The sequence below is a fragment of the Anopheles darlingi genome, chromosome 2 (assembly GCF_943734745.1).
Source record: "Anopheles darlingi chromosome 2, idAnoDarlMG_H_01, whole genome shotgun sequence".
In the NCBI taxonomy this organism is placed as follows: Eukaryota; Metazoa; Arthropoda; class Insecta; order Diptera; family Culicidae; genus Anopheles; species Anopheles darlingi.
Window position 1 is genome coordinate 80,387,081 of NC_064874.1, and position 16,652 is coordinate 80,403,732.

Here is a 16,652-nt window from a genome sequence, read left to right on the forward strand (position 1 = left end):
GTGCGAGAGAGAGAGAGAGAGAGAGAGAGAGAGAGAGAAAGAGAAAGAAAGGAAGAGATAATTTGAGATATCGTGCCGGGTCCACCTTTTTGGTGGCGATCGTTAGCGAGACAATGCAATGTACTGCGTCGTGGATGCTGCGTGTTTGTTCCAAACCACAGCATCGATACCAAGCGGAGCAACATCTGAGACCGGACACTTATCTTAAGCTTATCTGCTGGTCTGTTTCAAACCAAAAAAAAGCATCCCTTATCGCTCTAGCTCTGTTTGATATTATTATCTCCTCTATCCGGATGATGGGGTTTTTTTATTTAAATAATGATCGCAAACCAAATTGGCGTTGATAAGGATCATCATCCAACGGATCGCAATCCTTGGCCACCCAAACGTTGACCCTCTGCTCCATTAAATCTCTGTTCCTCACTTACCGTTGCACTCTTTTTTTGAGGAAGAAAGTGCCGGCCATTATTACTCGCTGGACCAATGTAAACACACACATACACACACACGCCACAGCGGACTGCCTGGCCAGAATCGCGGAACGGATTGTTCTTCCCCCCACAAAACCCAAATCGATCGATCGATCGATCGCTTGAGAGGAAAATTATTTTTGAAAAAAAGACTCCACAACGCAGGCGCATCTCCATCCCATCGAGATCATTATCATCTCGACGTTTTCGAGGACGACAGAACTCTTATCTTTTGGTGCGACGGCCGGCGACGAGCCGGTTGGCGTTGGATGACAAGATGACCGATGTCCCTAGAACCGGTCAAGCCTCCTTCTAGAGGGCAAAGGGGGGCAGAGAGGAAACGAGGATGGAACCAAACTGTCGGCATGCAAATTATGATGGCGAACAAGGGCCACGGAAAGAAGGTGATTGATTTTTGTGCCCCTCAACTCTCTCTCTCTCTCTTTCTCTTCCTCCCGGAACTCCTCTGTTCCCCGAGGACGAGGATGAACCGTTGAAGTGGATGCATGCACCGTAATGACTTTATCCATTTCGCTTGCGGCCATTCACGAACTCCTTGGGTGACTCGCTTTGCTGGCTCGTTGCTTCGTAGAACTCTGGCTCCAAGAACACGATCACGCTTGAACCTGAAACTCGTTTTAAATGGACCAAGAACGGACGCACACACACGCACACACACGCACACACACACACACTCGGCTCTCGTGTCGTCTTTTTTTGGCGCAGAGAGAGGGGGACTCGTGGAAATTACCCGGCAGATGCCGGCCACTTCTTGGTGGTCGCACTGGCTGGGGAGTGTTTTCCTTTTTGTCTTTTACTCGTTTTTGGGGCGCGAGAGCATTAACGATAATGCCCCAGCATTATGCTCGTTTGTTGTGGAATTACCAAAATCAACAAATTATCCGCGGCCGAATGCATGCAAATGATCGGAGGTTCCGCTTTGGGGAGGTCCGAACTTCGGGAGGACATCACCAATAGCTTGTTCGACGGAGCTGAGAAGCACCAACTTTCGAAGGATACTTTGCATACGAATTTCTCGATGGAATCTAGTTCCACGGTGAAGTCTAAGCCTCGCTAACAAAACATGACGACTACCTGCCAGAGGAGAACTAGTATCCACATAATCGCATGTCCAGTCCAGTCCTCGCGACTCACTTCACGAGCAAATTTTCCATTAATTTTCCCAACACCTCACCACCTAAACCACCACCACGACGCAGCAGATTGCCAGGCAAGGGAATTGATTGATGGTCCTACTTGGTGCAGCCAACGAGCTGTCTGCCATCTCACTCACCTCTTCCTTCTCTTCCTTGTGGACACTCCAACACTTTCCAGTAATTAGCAGCTTGTTTGTCATAAGCCCTAACACCTTCGTCACCACCGTACCTATACATCGTCTCCTACACGCTCCACAAAAACCTGCTCCAAATTCCAGCTCCAACAAGCAATGCTCCTTATCATCAACCACCGATGACTCCCGGGAGACGGGGCTCAGGCTCTTCCGGTTCTTGGAGCGCAATTAAAGCGCAGTTAGGCTGGCCGCAAAAACCGGGCGGAATCGGTTTTGATCGCTCGACCTCCTCCGTTGGCGTTGGCTTGCTCCTGAAACGCGCTTTATCGCCCCGGCAAATGGCGGCCGCACGAAACCGAAACCGAATGAAGTGGTAAAAAGGCCCTCGTCATGTCGATGACATGCAAACCGGCAATGAACGGAGGCTCACAGGATAGCTACGTCCGCGCGTTCGGCACTACGTTGTGGTCCCATTTTGATAAGCGACCCATTATTTTCGTCCCAGCCAGACGGTCCAGGGGCGTTTGGCGTGCGGGTTGCGTGACTTTGGGCAGTACGAGAGACAGTCGAGGAGATCGGGGTTGCCATGGTGATCGTGACAGAAATGGCGGAAATGCAATTTCCTATCCGCTGGTGATAGAGCGTTTAAAGTGCGGCCCTCTTTCAGGGTATTCAGGGAGTCCATTTCGTGGCATAGCAGTTCGTTTCCTACGAATACTAATGCCCGCACTACTACTCGCGAGCCATTGCGTGATTCCATGTAATGAATTCAATGATAAGCGATGGGGCGCGCACATTCCCGGCTTTTATGCGCTCAAACGGTGAGATCAATCCGGGTTCCTCGAGTAACCGCAACCGACCGACCATACCACGACACCGCGATCGGTTCGAATCCATCAATTCCCCTCCAACGGCCGTGAGTGACCACAAATCTTGCGGTTGCGGCTGCGGCCAATAATAGTAATGGTCCCCGACGGAATCAGAATGTTGTGTAAATCGTTCGACCGAACCATAAAAAAAAAGCGGAGCTCCGGTAAACCGACAGATCTCGCGTGTGTGTGAATGATGTTTATGAGCTAGCTAGCGATCCCACGACACCGGGACCAGACCCTATAGCCGAGCTGAACGTCTAACCAGTAGGAGACTAGTGCCTGATTGGGCATAATTTTACGATTTGTATAACCAGTTTTCGCACCAACCAACCAACCGAGATGAGCAGCAGCAGCCCAGGTGCGCCTAGAGACCGTCTAGTGTGTGTGTGTGTGTGTGTGTGTGCGGTGTCGTCTCCCACACGGTGTCTCTTAAGCCACCGTTCACGACGTCGGTTTATGAGCGCAATACCATCCCGGCATCCCGCAGGTGAAGTGTCCCCCAAATCGCATCTCTTCTCTAATCTAATCTCACCGCCGCTCACCTGGGTAGCGGGTTCACTTTGTTAAGCAAGGGGAGGACCCTCTGGCATCAGTGTTTGATGGCGATCGTTTATGAATGGAATTACTTGTGCAAAAGTGTCAGCCAAACAGCCAACCAGCCAGCCCTTGGCAGATGCATCATCGCTAGACATTGCAGACACTAGACAGTGATCCTGTACGGCATTGGCACAGCTGGATAAATATGCGAAGCTGCACCAACAGAGAGCAAGAGCGAGAGACGAGACGAGACGCAGCCGTACGATCACCATCATCATCATCATCATCAGCATCATGATGGTCGTAATTTGCTCGATCTCGGGTGAGTGGTGATCACACCGAAAGGTGTTGAAGATGAAACGGCTACCCCCGGCCACGGGGCCTATCCTCTCTGCGCAGCCTCTGTCCCAGAACCGCGCTACGGACACGCCGGGGGAAGGTAATCTATAAATGTGCATTTGCTGCGCTGAGCTGATCTGCTGTGGGAATGCATGCCGCCCGTCGGTGTCTCGGCAGAGGGGGCAGCGGGGGTCATAGCAAGCCGGGCAGCGCGCCGGTGGCAAATATTTACACGCATAACACGTTATGCTTGAGCCGGGTCCGCGCAGGAGGCCTGATCAGTGGCATCCTTAGGCTGTGTGTCTGCTGTTACTGCTGTTGCTGTTGCTGCTGCTTCCGGCCAAAGCGGCCCCCGCGAGGTCGGTAAACAAAGTGAGGGTCTGTTTCGTGGGATGCGCGCTGCATGCTCTTTCTATTTGGACAGCGAAAGAGAGGACAGTTGTGAAGGCGATCTTCATGATGGTAAAAGTGGCGAAAGCGGAAACCGGAATTGGAATCTAAAAAAGGTGAACCAAAAGGACCACTAATGATGCATTTTGAAGATCACATCCAAGAGCACATCGACCAGCATCACCGTTTTCCTTTCCTGGGTAATGAAAGAGCAAACCTTGCAGGGATGCAAATTCCATGCTGCTCCCTTAAGTGAGGTTATGGATGGATCGTTACGATCCCTGGACGCGTCCCTAACCTACAAATGAACTGCATTTTGATCTGTCACCTGCAAGGCTTAGAACTCCGGCGACGACTTGTCAGCTCAGAATCTGTTTTCAACCCCCCAAAGGACGACTCCTTTCACCACCAGTATCCCCCATGATTGGAGGTTCTCTTTGATGTTCTGGGCACTCCGCGAACCCACCGATCGTGTGTGCTACCACCACCGCAGTCGCCGCCGCCGTTCATTAGCCATGTAATTAATGTTTTACCACGCAAAATTAATACCAACCGACGACCGTGCGAAGGTGCTGCTCCCGACGCAACGCAACGCAGTCCGTCGTCGTCGTCGTCGTCTCGGAGTGACAGATTGACTGGAGTACCCCTGGCGCGTAAACATGGCGGCGGTGCTGGCGTTGATTTAACCTCATTTTGGAGTGCACAACGCAAACCGCAGCACGCACACTTCGCAGACGCAGCACGTTCGTTCCCGTCCTGTCTATAAATCAAATGCCTCCGTGGCCGGGGAGCAGCGCTGCTGCTGGCCTGCGGATGCCAGCGAGGAATTCATGCGTTTAATTTGACGTCCTCGTCCACGTCCACGGCCACGTCCACGCGAAGGAAGGGAGGATCGGGAGGTCCAGCATTAATTAAAGTCGCGCCCAGCGATTGGTAGTGGCCCTTCCTCCGAAAAACACAAAAACAAAAACAAAACAAGACACATAATTAATGCCATTTAGCACGGATTCTCCGGGGGGTCTTCGGCGCAGTCGATGCTGGATTTGTCACGTAGAAGCATTTGCGATTTGTGGGATGAATTCGATAACGGGGAGGCAATGAACCATCCGGCGAACCGTCATCGTCCTCGTCGTCGTTGATTCACTTGCTCCCGAGAAAGCTGCGGAATGGTCGCATTAACTCGATGAAATCGGAGATGCTCTTCGCCATTTTGGCCTGTTTCCTTGGTAACATCTTGGCTTCTGCGTGGCCTTGGTCACGGATCCGTTAAGCTCACACAGCTTACAGGTCATAATGGTCGAGCAGAGCTATTTAGCGGCACCGAAATCCGATTATCATATCAAAAAAACCAACCAAGGAGGGCATGTTATGCTTGACACCTCGCCACGCATTAACCTACCTCCCCCTTCCCCTTCGTAATCCATCGATTTATGGAGCATCTTCTTTGCGAACACACATTTTCACACGAAAAAGCAACCTCGCGAAAGGTCAACCGGGGCCATAATCGCTTTCATTCATGTTTCCTCTCGAGGCTCACCTCGGGGTCCGAGACTGACGCTAAGCAGGATTGAGGATCCCTTTTTTCTGCGCGAATTCCATGCGCGATAATTGGACAATCTGCGTGCGTCCCGAGATCCCGTCCGTCCCGTCCGTCCGTAGTGTTCGCTCGCCGCACCTCGGTGAGACGAGAGAGACGCGTTACGGTGCTTGACATTTTATTAATTTGCTCGTTGAAACCCTGCGCCGCGCGGTATCTTGCATCTTGATTATGCTTAGCGTCGCCGGAATGCAACACTAGGCCCGCAGCATCCGCAAAGGGAGGAGGAGTTGCTCCTGGGAGCAATTAATAATATCATTGACTGATAGCGTCGGCCAACCCTCCAGGAAACGCCTTTCGGTAACGGCCTTTTCGGAGAGTAATGGCTCTCGGGCGAGCGCGAGCGCACACGCCTGGCACAAAACTAGGCCAGAGTGCATATTGAAAAATGTTCGAGACGAGGATTGCTCACTCCCCTAGCGATCACCGAGAACTAGGTTAGTATGCTTCAGCGAGAAGAAGGGGGAGAGGAAAACGTTAAAATACGTTTCAAACATTTCTTTATGACTTCCTCGTCGCTCATAAACCCCCAGAGAGACAGAGAGAGAGAGAGAGAGAGAGACGCAAACCGGCTGCGCTGCACTGCAATCTGGCCCCTTTTATATGCGCGATCAAGCGCGATCGCTGATGGTGCGGTTTCGGTGGAGGTCCATATTTTTTTCTACCGACAATCCCGCACCAGCACCAGAACCGATTAGAGCCGGGGTGCATCTTGCTCGACGCACGGAGGGGGTGACCGAAACAAATCTATTGCCCCGTGATCGCGAACCCCCCCTGCCACCATCTTGCAGAACAGGTTTACTTTCAGGAGAAGATCGGCCAACGACGGGGCCCTGGTTAGGTTTGCTCGCTCTGCCGGTGATTTATTTGTGCCATAAAGTCCAAGAAATCATGCTGCAATCCCCTACTGCTGCTGCTGATGCTGCTGATGCTGCTGATGCTGCTGCTGGTGAGGGGATCACCCTCTCTCTCTATCTAATGCTCTGACCATAACGCTTGGCGCTGTGCGCACATTCATTCATAAACGTCCAATCAACGGGCGAACAACATCGCTCAGCGCTGCACCGCACCGGTGAGTTATTGAATGCTTGATCAGCATTTATAACTCTCACCGGGCGCGCGCGCCAATTTATGGCCCTGCCCTATCGATCATCTGGCACCGGTTCGGCACCGATGGAAAACCCGGCCCGAGCGAAAGGTAAAATGTTACAAATTTATGATAAAACTGGTGAATACGCTGCTGACCTCGCACCGGTTGTTTAGCCAGTCAGTTTCGGTTTCAGTTTAATCCAAGTGTCTCCGTGCCACCTGCAACCGGCCTTAATCGGTTGCGTTCCGCTGCGGTTATAACCGATTCAGGAGGATCGCTCCGTCGCTCCGTGTCGTAAAAATCCTTGGCCCGCATCTCCCTGATTTAACTGAGTTCCGATCGCTCGTTCCTCAAGCGATAATTGTGGTACAACAAAGCAATTTCGAAGCGAAGGGCCGTCCCGTCCGTTAGCCTTCGATCCCGTCCAACCAATCCAACCGATTCCGAAGATACCGCGTAGCGTTGATCTTGATCTCGACTCGCTCGTAACGGAATAAATCAATTAGTACAACATGGTTGTGCTGCTCGCCGAACTCGCTCGAAAGCTGATGGAAGGAGCGGAGGAAAACAAACGAGAACGGAAAACTTGCCTCCCTTATCTCGTACGCTCGTACGATCGAGGATCGGCTCGATCCGATAATTCCCAAGGCACGATCTGTGCCACCATCCCGGTGCTGGTAGCTTTACACAGGAGAGTCTGCCACGATTAAAACGCGAGAAAGAGAGAGAGGGCGAGAGACTCTTTCGAAAAGTGCATCTGGTGGAGCTGCAGAGGTTACGCAACAATTCAATCAACTCACGATCTTCCCTCCGACGGGGCTGCGGCACAAGCTGTCTGTAACCATCAAATGACCAGCAAGAACAACGAGAAGAACGGTGAAAAGACCGAACCGACTGAAGCAGAGTCTTGGCCGGTCTCGAGACGTGACCGGAGTTTTCTCGTTCTCCCGGGACCTCCTTGGGTGTTGGATAGACCTACCGCACTTGCCGTTCTTTCTAATTCCCCCCCCCCCCCCACTTTTCCCTCTAAAACATTCAACCGATCGAAGGCATTAGCAAGTGACAGGCCCTAAGCGGGGCCACGCGATTAACAACCGACACGTTTGAGATGGTGTCGTCTGGGAGGCGCTGCCACCTTTTTGGGGGCCAGACGATCACCCACGACGACGACAACGTGTGTGCCTGCGTGTGTGTGTGTGTGTGTGTGTGTGCCACCGAGAACCGAACCGAATAGTTCTTGAAATTCCTCATGCAAAAAGGGGGGGGGGGGGGGGGGTGCAAAGTGCACGACGATGGAATTCGCGATCGCTTTCACCGCGCAGCAACGCAAACCGCAACCAACCACACACCAGGGGCTGCAGCACCTGGCACTGCTGCTGGCCGGCTCCAATTTGTCTGATGCGGTACGATTAATCCCATCTTCCTCGAGTCGTGGTCACCACGCTGTGGTGACGGTGAGGCGATCGGCTTTCGCCTTCGAAACAACGCCACGATCGTACTCCCGGAGACATCTTCACCGCGCGACGGTGGTTCGTACACACCGGTTTCTTGCAAACGAGTGTCCGTGTGTGTGTGTGTGTGATGCAGCATTGCACCGCGAGGGACTCGTTTTGTTTTATTGCATTTTAATGTGCAATTTCATAACGGATTCACGCGGCGTTGCGCGAAAACGGCGCAGGGCATGTTGGAGCGAGGAAACGCTGCAGATGCAGCGCCACCTTTCGCATTCTGATCAGTGGTCCGGTGGCCAGTGGCCATGGTGTGGTGTGTGCGCGCTGGACAGGGCTGGGTGTTGACAGTCGTGCTCGCTGCTGGTGCATCCGGCTGGAGCGAGGAAGAAAGAGCACGCCAGCGCCGCTGTTCTGCTGCTGCTTCGCCACATAAATTACGGAATTTATCGCCGCACTCCTCGCACTCCCTTCGCGATGCGTGATATCGCGATCCCGCGACACCCGAGGTGCACACCAGACTGGACACACACACACACACACGAGCGTATGTGTTGCAAGCACCGGCGGCCAAAACGACGACGACGGTATCCTGGAGCGATGCGTGACTGATCGTGGATCGTGGTTGGTCCGGCGAGCAAGCCTCGAACCATCGCAAATGGCTCTTTGTTGCATTCCGTGCAATCGGTGCCCCTCTCCCACCTTCCTTCGGGATCAATAAACATGATCGATGACAAATGACTCACCGCGCGCGCGCGTAATGTCCCGGGCGCGACTGTTTTGACGAAAGCTTTCATCGCGCCACGACACGCCACTCAAGCACCTCGGCAACGGAATGGCTCGGGTTTATCGATCAATTTTGCGGGCAATAAATCGTGACACACACACACACACACACACACACACACACACACACACACACACACGGTACACGGGGAGTGGAGCATTCGAATTGCCATAAATCGTGTGATTGTCCTGCTTTATATATACGAGCTGCGACGACGACGGCCGAGAACGAACGAACGATGTGTGATGCTTAGTAATGGGACTAAGATCAAGCTTCATACGCTTCACTTGACACGTTCTGGGTTTGTGATCGTAAGTGCATCGTGAGGCAGCGTCTAGAGGCGATTGGCCATTTTTAGCAACAAAAAATGCTATACGATCACCATCATCGCACCACACGCTTTTCTCACGCGATCGCGCGCAAGGTTCGATTCAAACGTGTAAACAACCGACCGGCGGTAGTAGCTCTGCATCATCTCAACCAGTCCAGGCTGCTGGCGGCTGCATGAAAGCAATCCAGCAAGGTGCGGCTGCTGCTGCGGCTGCTCCATCAAACCCTTCTGATGGTTGATCGAACCGACCGATCGGCTTCAGATTGATTTATCTACTTTGATGTTTTGAGCTGGAGAAGTGGTGTGCATGCTTTCTGTGGCGATCATTCCCATGATATAGACGATTGGAGTGACCACGGTTCGACGGTAAACGGTATCTAAAGGGTCATAAACTGTAACAACCGGCTATCGCCATGACACTATGAACCGATCGGTGTGCATCTGTCTGGCCAAAAAGTCGTCCCCTTTAATTGGAATCTATTTCTGTCTGACTGTCTCGATCGAAGATAAGCTAGATCAAATATGATTTAAGATTTTCTTTTCCAAACGATGGCGCTCTCCAGCGATCGCGAAACACTTCCTCACCAATAAACCATCCGTAAACGGATGCAATGGATGTTGTTTTGCCAAATGAACGCTCGAAGCTCTTCGAACCCCCCCGAGCTAGCGCTAATGAAGTCAAAACAATCGAAAATAGAAAGGATTTCCTCTGCATCCATGCTCGGTGGCCCCGTGGACCGTTTTGAGATTAGGAACGTGGCCTCGGGGAGATGCTTTCCTTTTGCTTTGCGTAGAGAGTTCCCATCACGCATCATCATCATCATCATCTTCACCATCATCTGTCTTTCTCTCTCCCATTCTCTCTCGCTGTCCCGTGTGAGATGCGACCGAAAAGGGGGGGGGGGGGGGGGGGCGCTCGAAAACGGAAAACATTTATTAATTTTATTCAATAAAAATTCCGCCAAGTCATTAGTTTGTAATTGATTTATTATTAATGCTCCCCGCTATCGATATGCGGGGAGTACGGACGTGAGTGACGGAGGACGGCCGTCGCACCAGAGAGGGTCCCGGACGAACCGGTTGCTGCCTTGCATCGATCGCAGGATGATGATGATAAAGTTGTACATTTCATAAACTCTCCGCCTTTCTCCGATCACTTGCCACCCAAGATAGACGAACCCTTGATCGATCGACCGATCCACGGGTGGGGGGATGGCACCTCGATCTATGATCTTACTCGCGTGCACACTCTGTCTCTCTCGCTCTTTCTCTCTATAAGGTTACGCACCGTTCGATCGATTTTCTTCGCTCGGCGCGATAAGTGACCGCATCCGGCCCTTGTCGTGGACCACCAAACGATCATTGGAAAGGACAGGACATAGAGCGAAGCGGATCGCTACATAAATGCTTCGAAAACAAATTACTCATCACACGATGACGCGCGCGCGCGCACACGCTCACTCACCTAGCCTTAACCTGCGGTTGCCCGTCCGCTTGACCACACACGATGCCGACGGTGGTACGGTGGTACGGTGGTTGTGAGGTAACGGCACTTCGCGAGTGGACCACAGGAACGGACAACGCGGTCCGCGACAACTTTGCGAGCAGCGCAACCACAAACAGTGCGCACCGCGCTGTTGACGCACCGATCAATCGCCGGAATGCCGCCTGGCGAGGAGGTTTACGGATTTGAATTTGTCTTTCCAAAGCGATCGCATGGCCCAACGGTGGCCACTGTTTGCACTGGCGTCGGTGTTTGTTAACTTACACACCCGGACAGACGAACGACCCACGCACCTGTTGGGCACCCGAAAATCAATGCTCGCGCACGCCTGTCTGCCCGGAGGTCACCAAGGTCCCGGAGATCGATCGCGGGATCGTGAGTTACCGTTCCTATTTGCACGCCTCATTGATCGCCTCATTCCACGCGGCACCGGGATCGCTGCTCGAAGCTCGAGGATTACTCAACCGAACGATCGCACGGACTGAAAGGTGACAAAGGTGAAGGCAAACGAGGGGAGTTTGGCATCCGGATGAACCGTGAACCGGTTCTGCTACTCCACGAGCGTTTCTCTTTGTTTTTGCGCCAAAAACTCACAGAACGGGAAGGGGGGAGGACCGAGAACCTCGGTTGATCGACCGAAACGTCTTTAAACATTTGACGATCGACGTTTCTGCTGCTGCTGCACGGCGTGCAACGCGTAAAGGCCACCACCAGGACACGGGGGAGGGGGGCTCTTTCTGTTTAATTAGCTCGCATCGATCGCCACATCTCTGGTACTGAAGGTACCCCCAAAAAACATAACTACCTCATCGATCAATCAGCCGGCCAATTTTATGGTGCATGCAGCATGTCTGTTCCCTGCCAACCTCTTCCACCGGCACAGGCAGACCGGGGTCCGTGCGAATGTTTGTTTATGTTTTCTGGCGTCTGGCATGCGATGCACCGAGAGGGGGTTTTCAGAGCCGCTGGCGTCGCCGGAGTGCCGAACTGCGAGCCAAAACAACCGAAACGAAAGCCCAGCAAAAAAGCAGAAACGTGCACACACAACACACAAGCCGTTAAACGAAACACGAATAATGGTTTATCGGAAGAGGGATGGGGAGAAAAGATGCAAATCAAGGAGAAAAATGTGCTAGCCATCCTTTTTTCAAGGAGTGGGGGTTAGGGGTTTTGCTTCAACACTGAAAGGTTGCCGTGTGTACTGGAAGTCGATATCCGTTTTTGGCAGTTGACGGAATGACGTTGCATCTCGTTATTTAGGTGACATCCGTCCTTGTTGGCAGAAGTGTTTACGGAAGCGTTACCGAAAACACTTGTTATGGCTACTAGCAAGTAGGCAACTCACAACGCTGATAGTGAAAGAAATTTTGTTTTGGAACCTTGTCGGAAGTGAACATTTTTTTAGAAGGAAATGTGACCTTATAGTTTGTGCTTCCCTGTTTGAAAAAGGGGATAATGAGTAATGTAGTCCATTTTGCAAAGCTTCGAGTGAAGTTAATGATTAGTGGCATCGAAATATAAGAAATAACAACTTCCAATTACAGAACTTCAGAAGAGAAGAGAACCTTTTTTTTCTGCAATAACGGTTTGCCAATATGTTCATTCAACTTCACCATTCAGCTAAGCCTACTTTAATGGCTGTTAAGAAATTGTGATTTAAGCAATTTCGTTCCATATTACGCATTATTTGTACACAAAATAATGCTAAAAGTGAAACTACTCAGCATCGCTGACGCAAAAACCACACCAAACTATGCCGAGTGCAAAAGTTTAAATGACCGGGAAAAAAAGGGGGGAAGTCACCGATCGATTGGTGCGCCCCCCCCCCACATGGCGACAGCTCCACCCAGTTGCACTCGAGGGAGAGGGGAGGGTGCCCCGGCATCGGAGTGGATTTAATAACTTCATAATCAATAAATTGTAATCTACGTAAAAGGTAATAACGATAACAATAAAATTAATCTCGAAACCCACCACCTTCGATCACTGAAGGTCGGTCTTCGGTGCAACCGGCGATGCTTTCTTCCCGCTCGAGGGCAATACACACCAACCATCGTCATCATCGTCATCGCGGGCGACGATCGACGATCGACGTTGCCTTTTTTCCTTTAATCGTTCCCATCGCCGATGGATGACTAACGCCCGATGGGCTCGAGCTCGAGGGTGGGTCTCTCGGTTTAATGATTGCTGTGGTTGTCGATTATCGATATCGACGGAACCGACTCGACGACGACGACGACGACCGCGACGATATTAAGTTGTTTGAGTTGCGATTCGTTCCAGCCGGCGCTGGCTTCTGGGTATGCTTTCGCACACGAAATGAATCATTCATGGCATGGGGCTCCTGGACATTCTGGGCCCCGAAAACCCACACGCCCAAGCCCCGAGCGGCTGGGCTACGGATTGGCTTCGCTCTGTGTTAATTTGTCACGGTTTGCATAAATGACCCCAAGGCCCCCTCTTCCCACTTACCTTGGCAGGCATCCGGTTGCTCCTCCGACAGTCCAAAGTACCCCTCATCGCACTGATCGCACAGCAGACCGATCGTGCCCGGGTTACAGTCGCACTGGCCGCTGATCGCATGGCAGACGGCGTTCGCCGAGCCATTCGCGTGGCACGCACAGGCCGGACACTCGAGATCCAGGTTACCATAGCCTACCTGCAATCATCGGACATCGAATGAGCTCGAGCGGGGTTTTGCTGGGATGAACCCCCGGCCGGACAATACTCACGTCACACTCGTCGCAGCGGCGTCCACCGTAGCGTGGTTTGCAGATGCACTGGCCCGTCGTCACGTCGCACACGTTCTCGAGGGCGCCCACTTCCGAGCAGCTGCACGGCTCGCAACCATCATCCGGTATGCCCCAGTAGCCGGTCTTGCACCGTTCGCAGCGCCATCCCTCGGTGAAGCCCCTGTGAAGCGACGGACGTAACAAATGGATATTTACATATTCGATGCGTTAGTTATGCGCCAGCAGTCCGTCCATTGTCCGATGTAATTGAGTGTCTAACATGGATTATGGAGGCGTTCACTACATTGTGTCAAATGCACGGCCAACGGCCAAACAGTGTTTAACAAGACGAACGTCTTCTAATTCTGTTAATCAAACGTTAAGTAGAGTGTTGTTGTATATTTAACGATTTGGTTAAATTATTCAAATATTAAACAGAATAATAAGTGAGATTAGGGTACAGTACAACTCTGACCTTTCAAATTTAACTGAGGAAATTAATCAATCTGTCTCATTCCGAAAATCCAAGTAAACATTGCTCTTTCCCTGTCCGCTATTCCATTAAACTAGAAGTTCTTCCTCAAATTAGACTGATAGAGTATTATCAGACGTTACTCAATAATACATTTTAAGGCTAAGTATTCTCTCTCGATGTACTGTTCGACCTAATGTCTTTCATTTGTACCAATTTTGTTATAATACAAGATAAGAATTATGCTTTATAACGTTTAATATTGCAATACTTACAAACACTCGATACATTCGCCCGTTTTGGGATTGCATGGTCCACCATGGCACGGACACGGTAGACACTGACTACCGATCACCATCGGATCGCCATAGTATCCATCATCACACCTGAAAGCACACAAAAAAAAGGTTTTACGTCCGACTCTCTCTCTCTCTCTCGTCAACCCAATTCAAATAACAACAACTTACAGCTCGCAATGTTCACCCGTATATCCCTCCGGGCACTGAGTGCAGACGTACTCGTCCGGCCGCTCGTCTCCCTTCGATTGACAGTTTGGTGAAAAGTTGTTACCGTCGGCCACCAACGGACAGGCACAGCGTTTACAGTCATCCTCCCGTCCGATCGTCGCATTCCCGTAGTATCCTGGCAGGCACCGTTCACAGTTCGTTCCGACCGTCTGATGCAGACAGGTGCCACACGCGCCCGTTTCCAGATCACAGCTTGCCGCATGCCCATTGCACATCGAGCACGGAACGCAACTTGCAATCCGCTCGTGCGTAACACTCGTCTCGTAGATCCGCACGTACCCAAAGCCACACTCTTCGCACGAGCTACCCTTATAGCCCCGGGGGCACTCGCACCTCTCGACCAGTCCCTGTGCCGCGTGTGCCGCGTGTACCACGTGTGATGTTCCTTCACTCTCCACATCACCCCGGTAAAGGAGAGCCTCCTCGAGGACACTCTCGACCTGATCGGTGTGATAGGTACCCCGGAGCAGCACCGTCTCGACGTCGGCCAGTACCGCCATAAACTGGGAGCGAGTGACAGGATCACCATGATACTCGTTCCGTCTCAACCGCGTTATGATGTCTTTCACCGTGCCCGGTACATGGTACCAGTTGTGCTCCTGCAGTGGAACCTCGATCCGTCCTCCCTCACCACCACCATCGAAGCTCTGCTCGCCGAAAGCGATCTTCATGCCGTTCCGCCCAACCAGCACCAAACTTGGTCCGACCGTTGGCTTTCCGCTCGTATCACCGCGCACCGTTATCCAGAGCATCTTGAACGCCAACCAGGACCCGTAACTCTCCAGCAGATTGCCCACGTAGCCCTTGGGCGCACGCCAGTAAACCGCCTCCGTGTCAGGCATTTCAAACATTCCAAACACCAGGAAGCCGGTATCGTTATCCTTCGTCGGTACGATGTGCTCACTCATCGCCAGATTCGTTACGGTCCAGCCTTCCAGCGTGGAGTAGGTATCGCTCGCATTAGCGCTACTTCCCTTGCAAGCCACCTGTAACCCCGAACAGTAACACTTGAGACACCCGTCCGGATTCCGGGCCGTGAGGGCAAAGTATCCTTCGGCACAACGCTCACACCGTGACCCCGTGACATGTGCCTTACAGCTGCACACCTCACTACACTCGAGCCCGGCCACTGTACCGCGTGTGTCACACCGGCACTTGCTGCACTGTTCCCCTGCATGACCCGGTGCACACTCCGTACACTGCGGCCCGGTATAACCTTCCCGGCAAATGCATTGACCACCGAGTGGGCTGCATTCACCCGTTGTACCCGGCCCTTTGCAATCACAAGGAAGACAAGGTTGGACGTGATTCGGTGGTCGATCCGGGGGACGGTAGTATCCGGGCAGACAGCGTTCGCAGTTGTTGCCGCTCGTGAAGGCGGTACAGTTCTGGCAAACGCCACCACCGCTCATTTTCCCCCGAATGCTCAAGCTGAGATGCTGCTCGTCGATTAACTTATCGTAGTAGCAGGCCGTAGCGTGTCCATGGCACTAAAAGAAAAGGAAAGCAAATCAATTCGACACTCTCACCGACCACACCATGTCGCAACACAACTTACCTCACACTTCTCGCACTTGTTCGCACTGACCGGCGTCCCGATACGGTACGGTCGCTGATTATACAGCGGACAGCAACGATCGCAATTACTCCCGCAAGTATTATGCACGCACTCGCACTGCGGTTGATTATCGATGTTATTATCATTGGTTTTACACCGGGAAGCATGCCCGGAACAGGAACAGCGTGCGCCGATCCTCAACGAACTGATCGTGTAAAAGCTCTGCTTCGGTGGTACAGCCGATTGCATACGCTGCAGGCGCAATCGAACGTAGCGGGCGAGCGTAAAGTTCTGCAGCTCGGGCGAAGCCGTCTTTTCGCTCGGTCGACCACTGATCAGGGAAAGCGTGATCTCACCGTACTCCAGCACCACCGGTTCCGGGGACGAGTACTGCGTCGAGCAGATCACCTCCGTATCGCTCTTGAAGATGTAGTTGGTGCTGTAAGCGGGCAATCCGAACCGTTCCCGGCATTCGGCATCCGATGCGGCAAAGTACTGCCACGGTTCGTACTGGCGGCCATCGGTCGACTTTTCCAGCACCCAGGTGGCCGGTAGAGGTGAGATGCCGGCACGCAGCGTGAAGAACACGACCTGGTAGAGCTGCAAGAGAGACAGAGCGAGAGAGAGAGAGAAGCGGATCGTTGAATGAGCAATAAAAATGTCCTGCAATAAGCTTGAGAGGCGATCGGGGATCTCGGTGGAATTGC

At 52.3% G+C, this 16,652-nt stretch overlaps 1 protein-coding gene across 1 annotated transcript in view; it reads right to left on the reverse strand.

Moving 5' to 3' along the window:
* Positions 1 to 16,652, reverse strand: part of LOC125948357 (laminin subunit alpha-1) — an 81,790-nt gene that overhangs the window by 35,497 nt on the left and 29,641 nt on the right. Inside the window, exons 5-9 of the mRNA XM_049674323.1 lie at positions 15,946 to 16,545; positions 14,328 to 15,877; positions 14,136 to 14,246; positions 13,389 to 13,569; positions 13,129 to 13,315 (exon numbers count right to left, since the gene is read on the reverse strand). Of these exons, the coding sequence (XP_049530280.1) occupies positions 13,129 to 13,315; positions 13,389 to 13,569; positions 14,136 to 14,246; positions 14,328 to 15,877; positions 15,946 to 16,545 (2,629 nt within the window). The remainder of the gene's footprint in view (positions 1 to 13,128; positions 13,316 to 13,388; positions 13,570 to 14,135; positions 14,247 to 14,327; positions 15,878 to 15,945; positions 16,546 to 16,652) is intronic.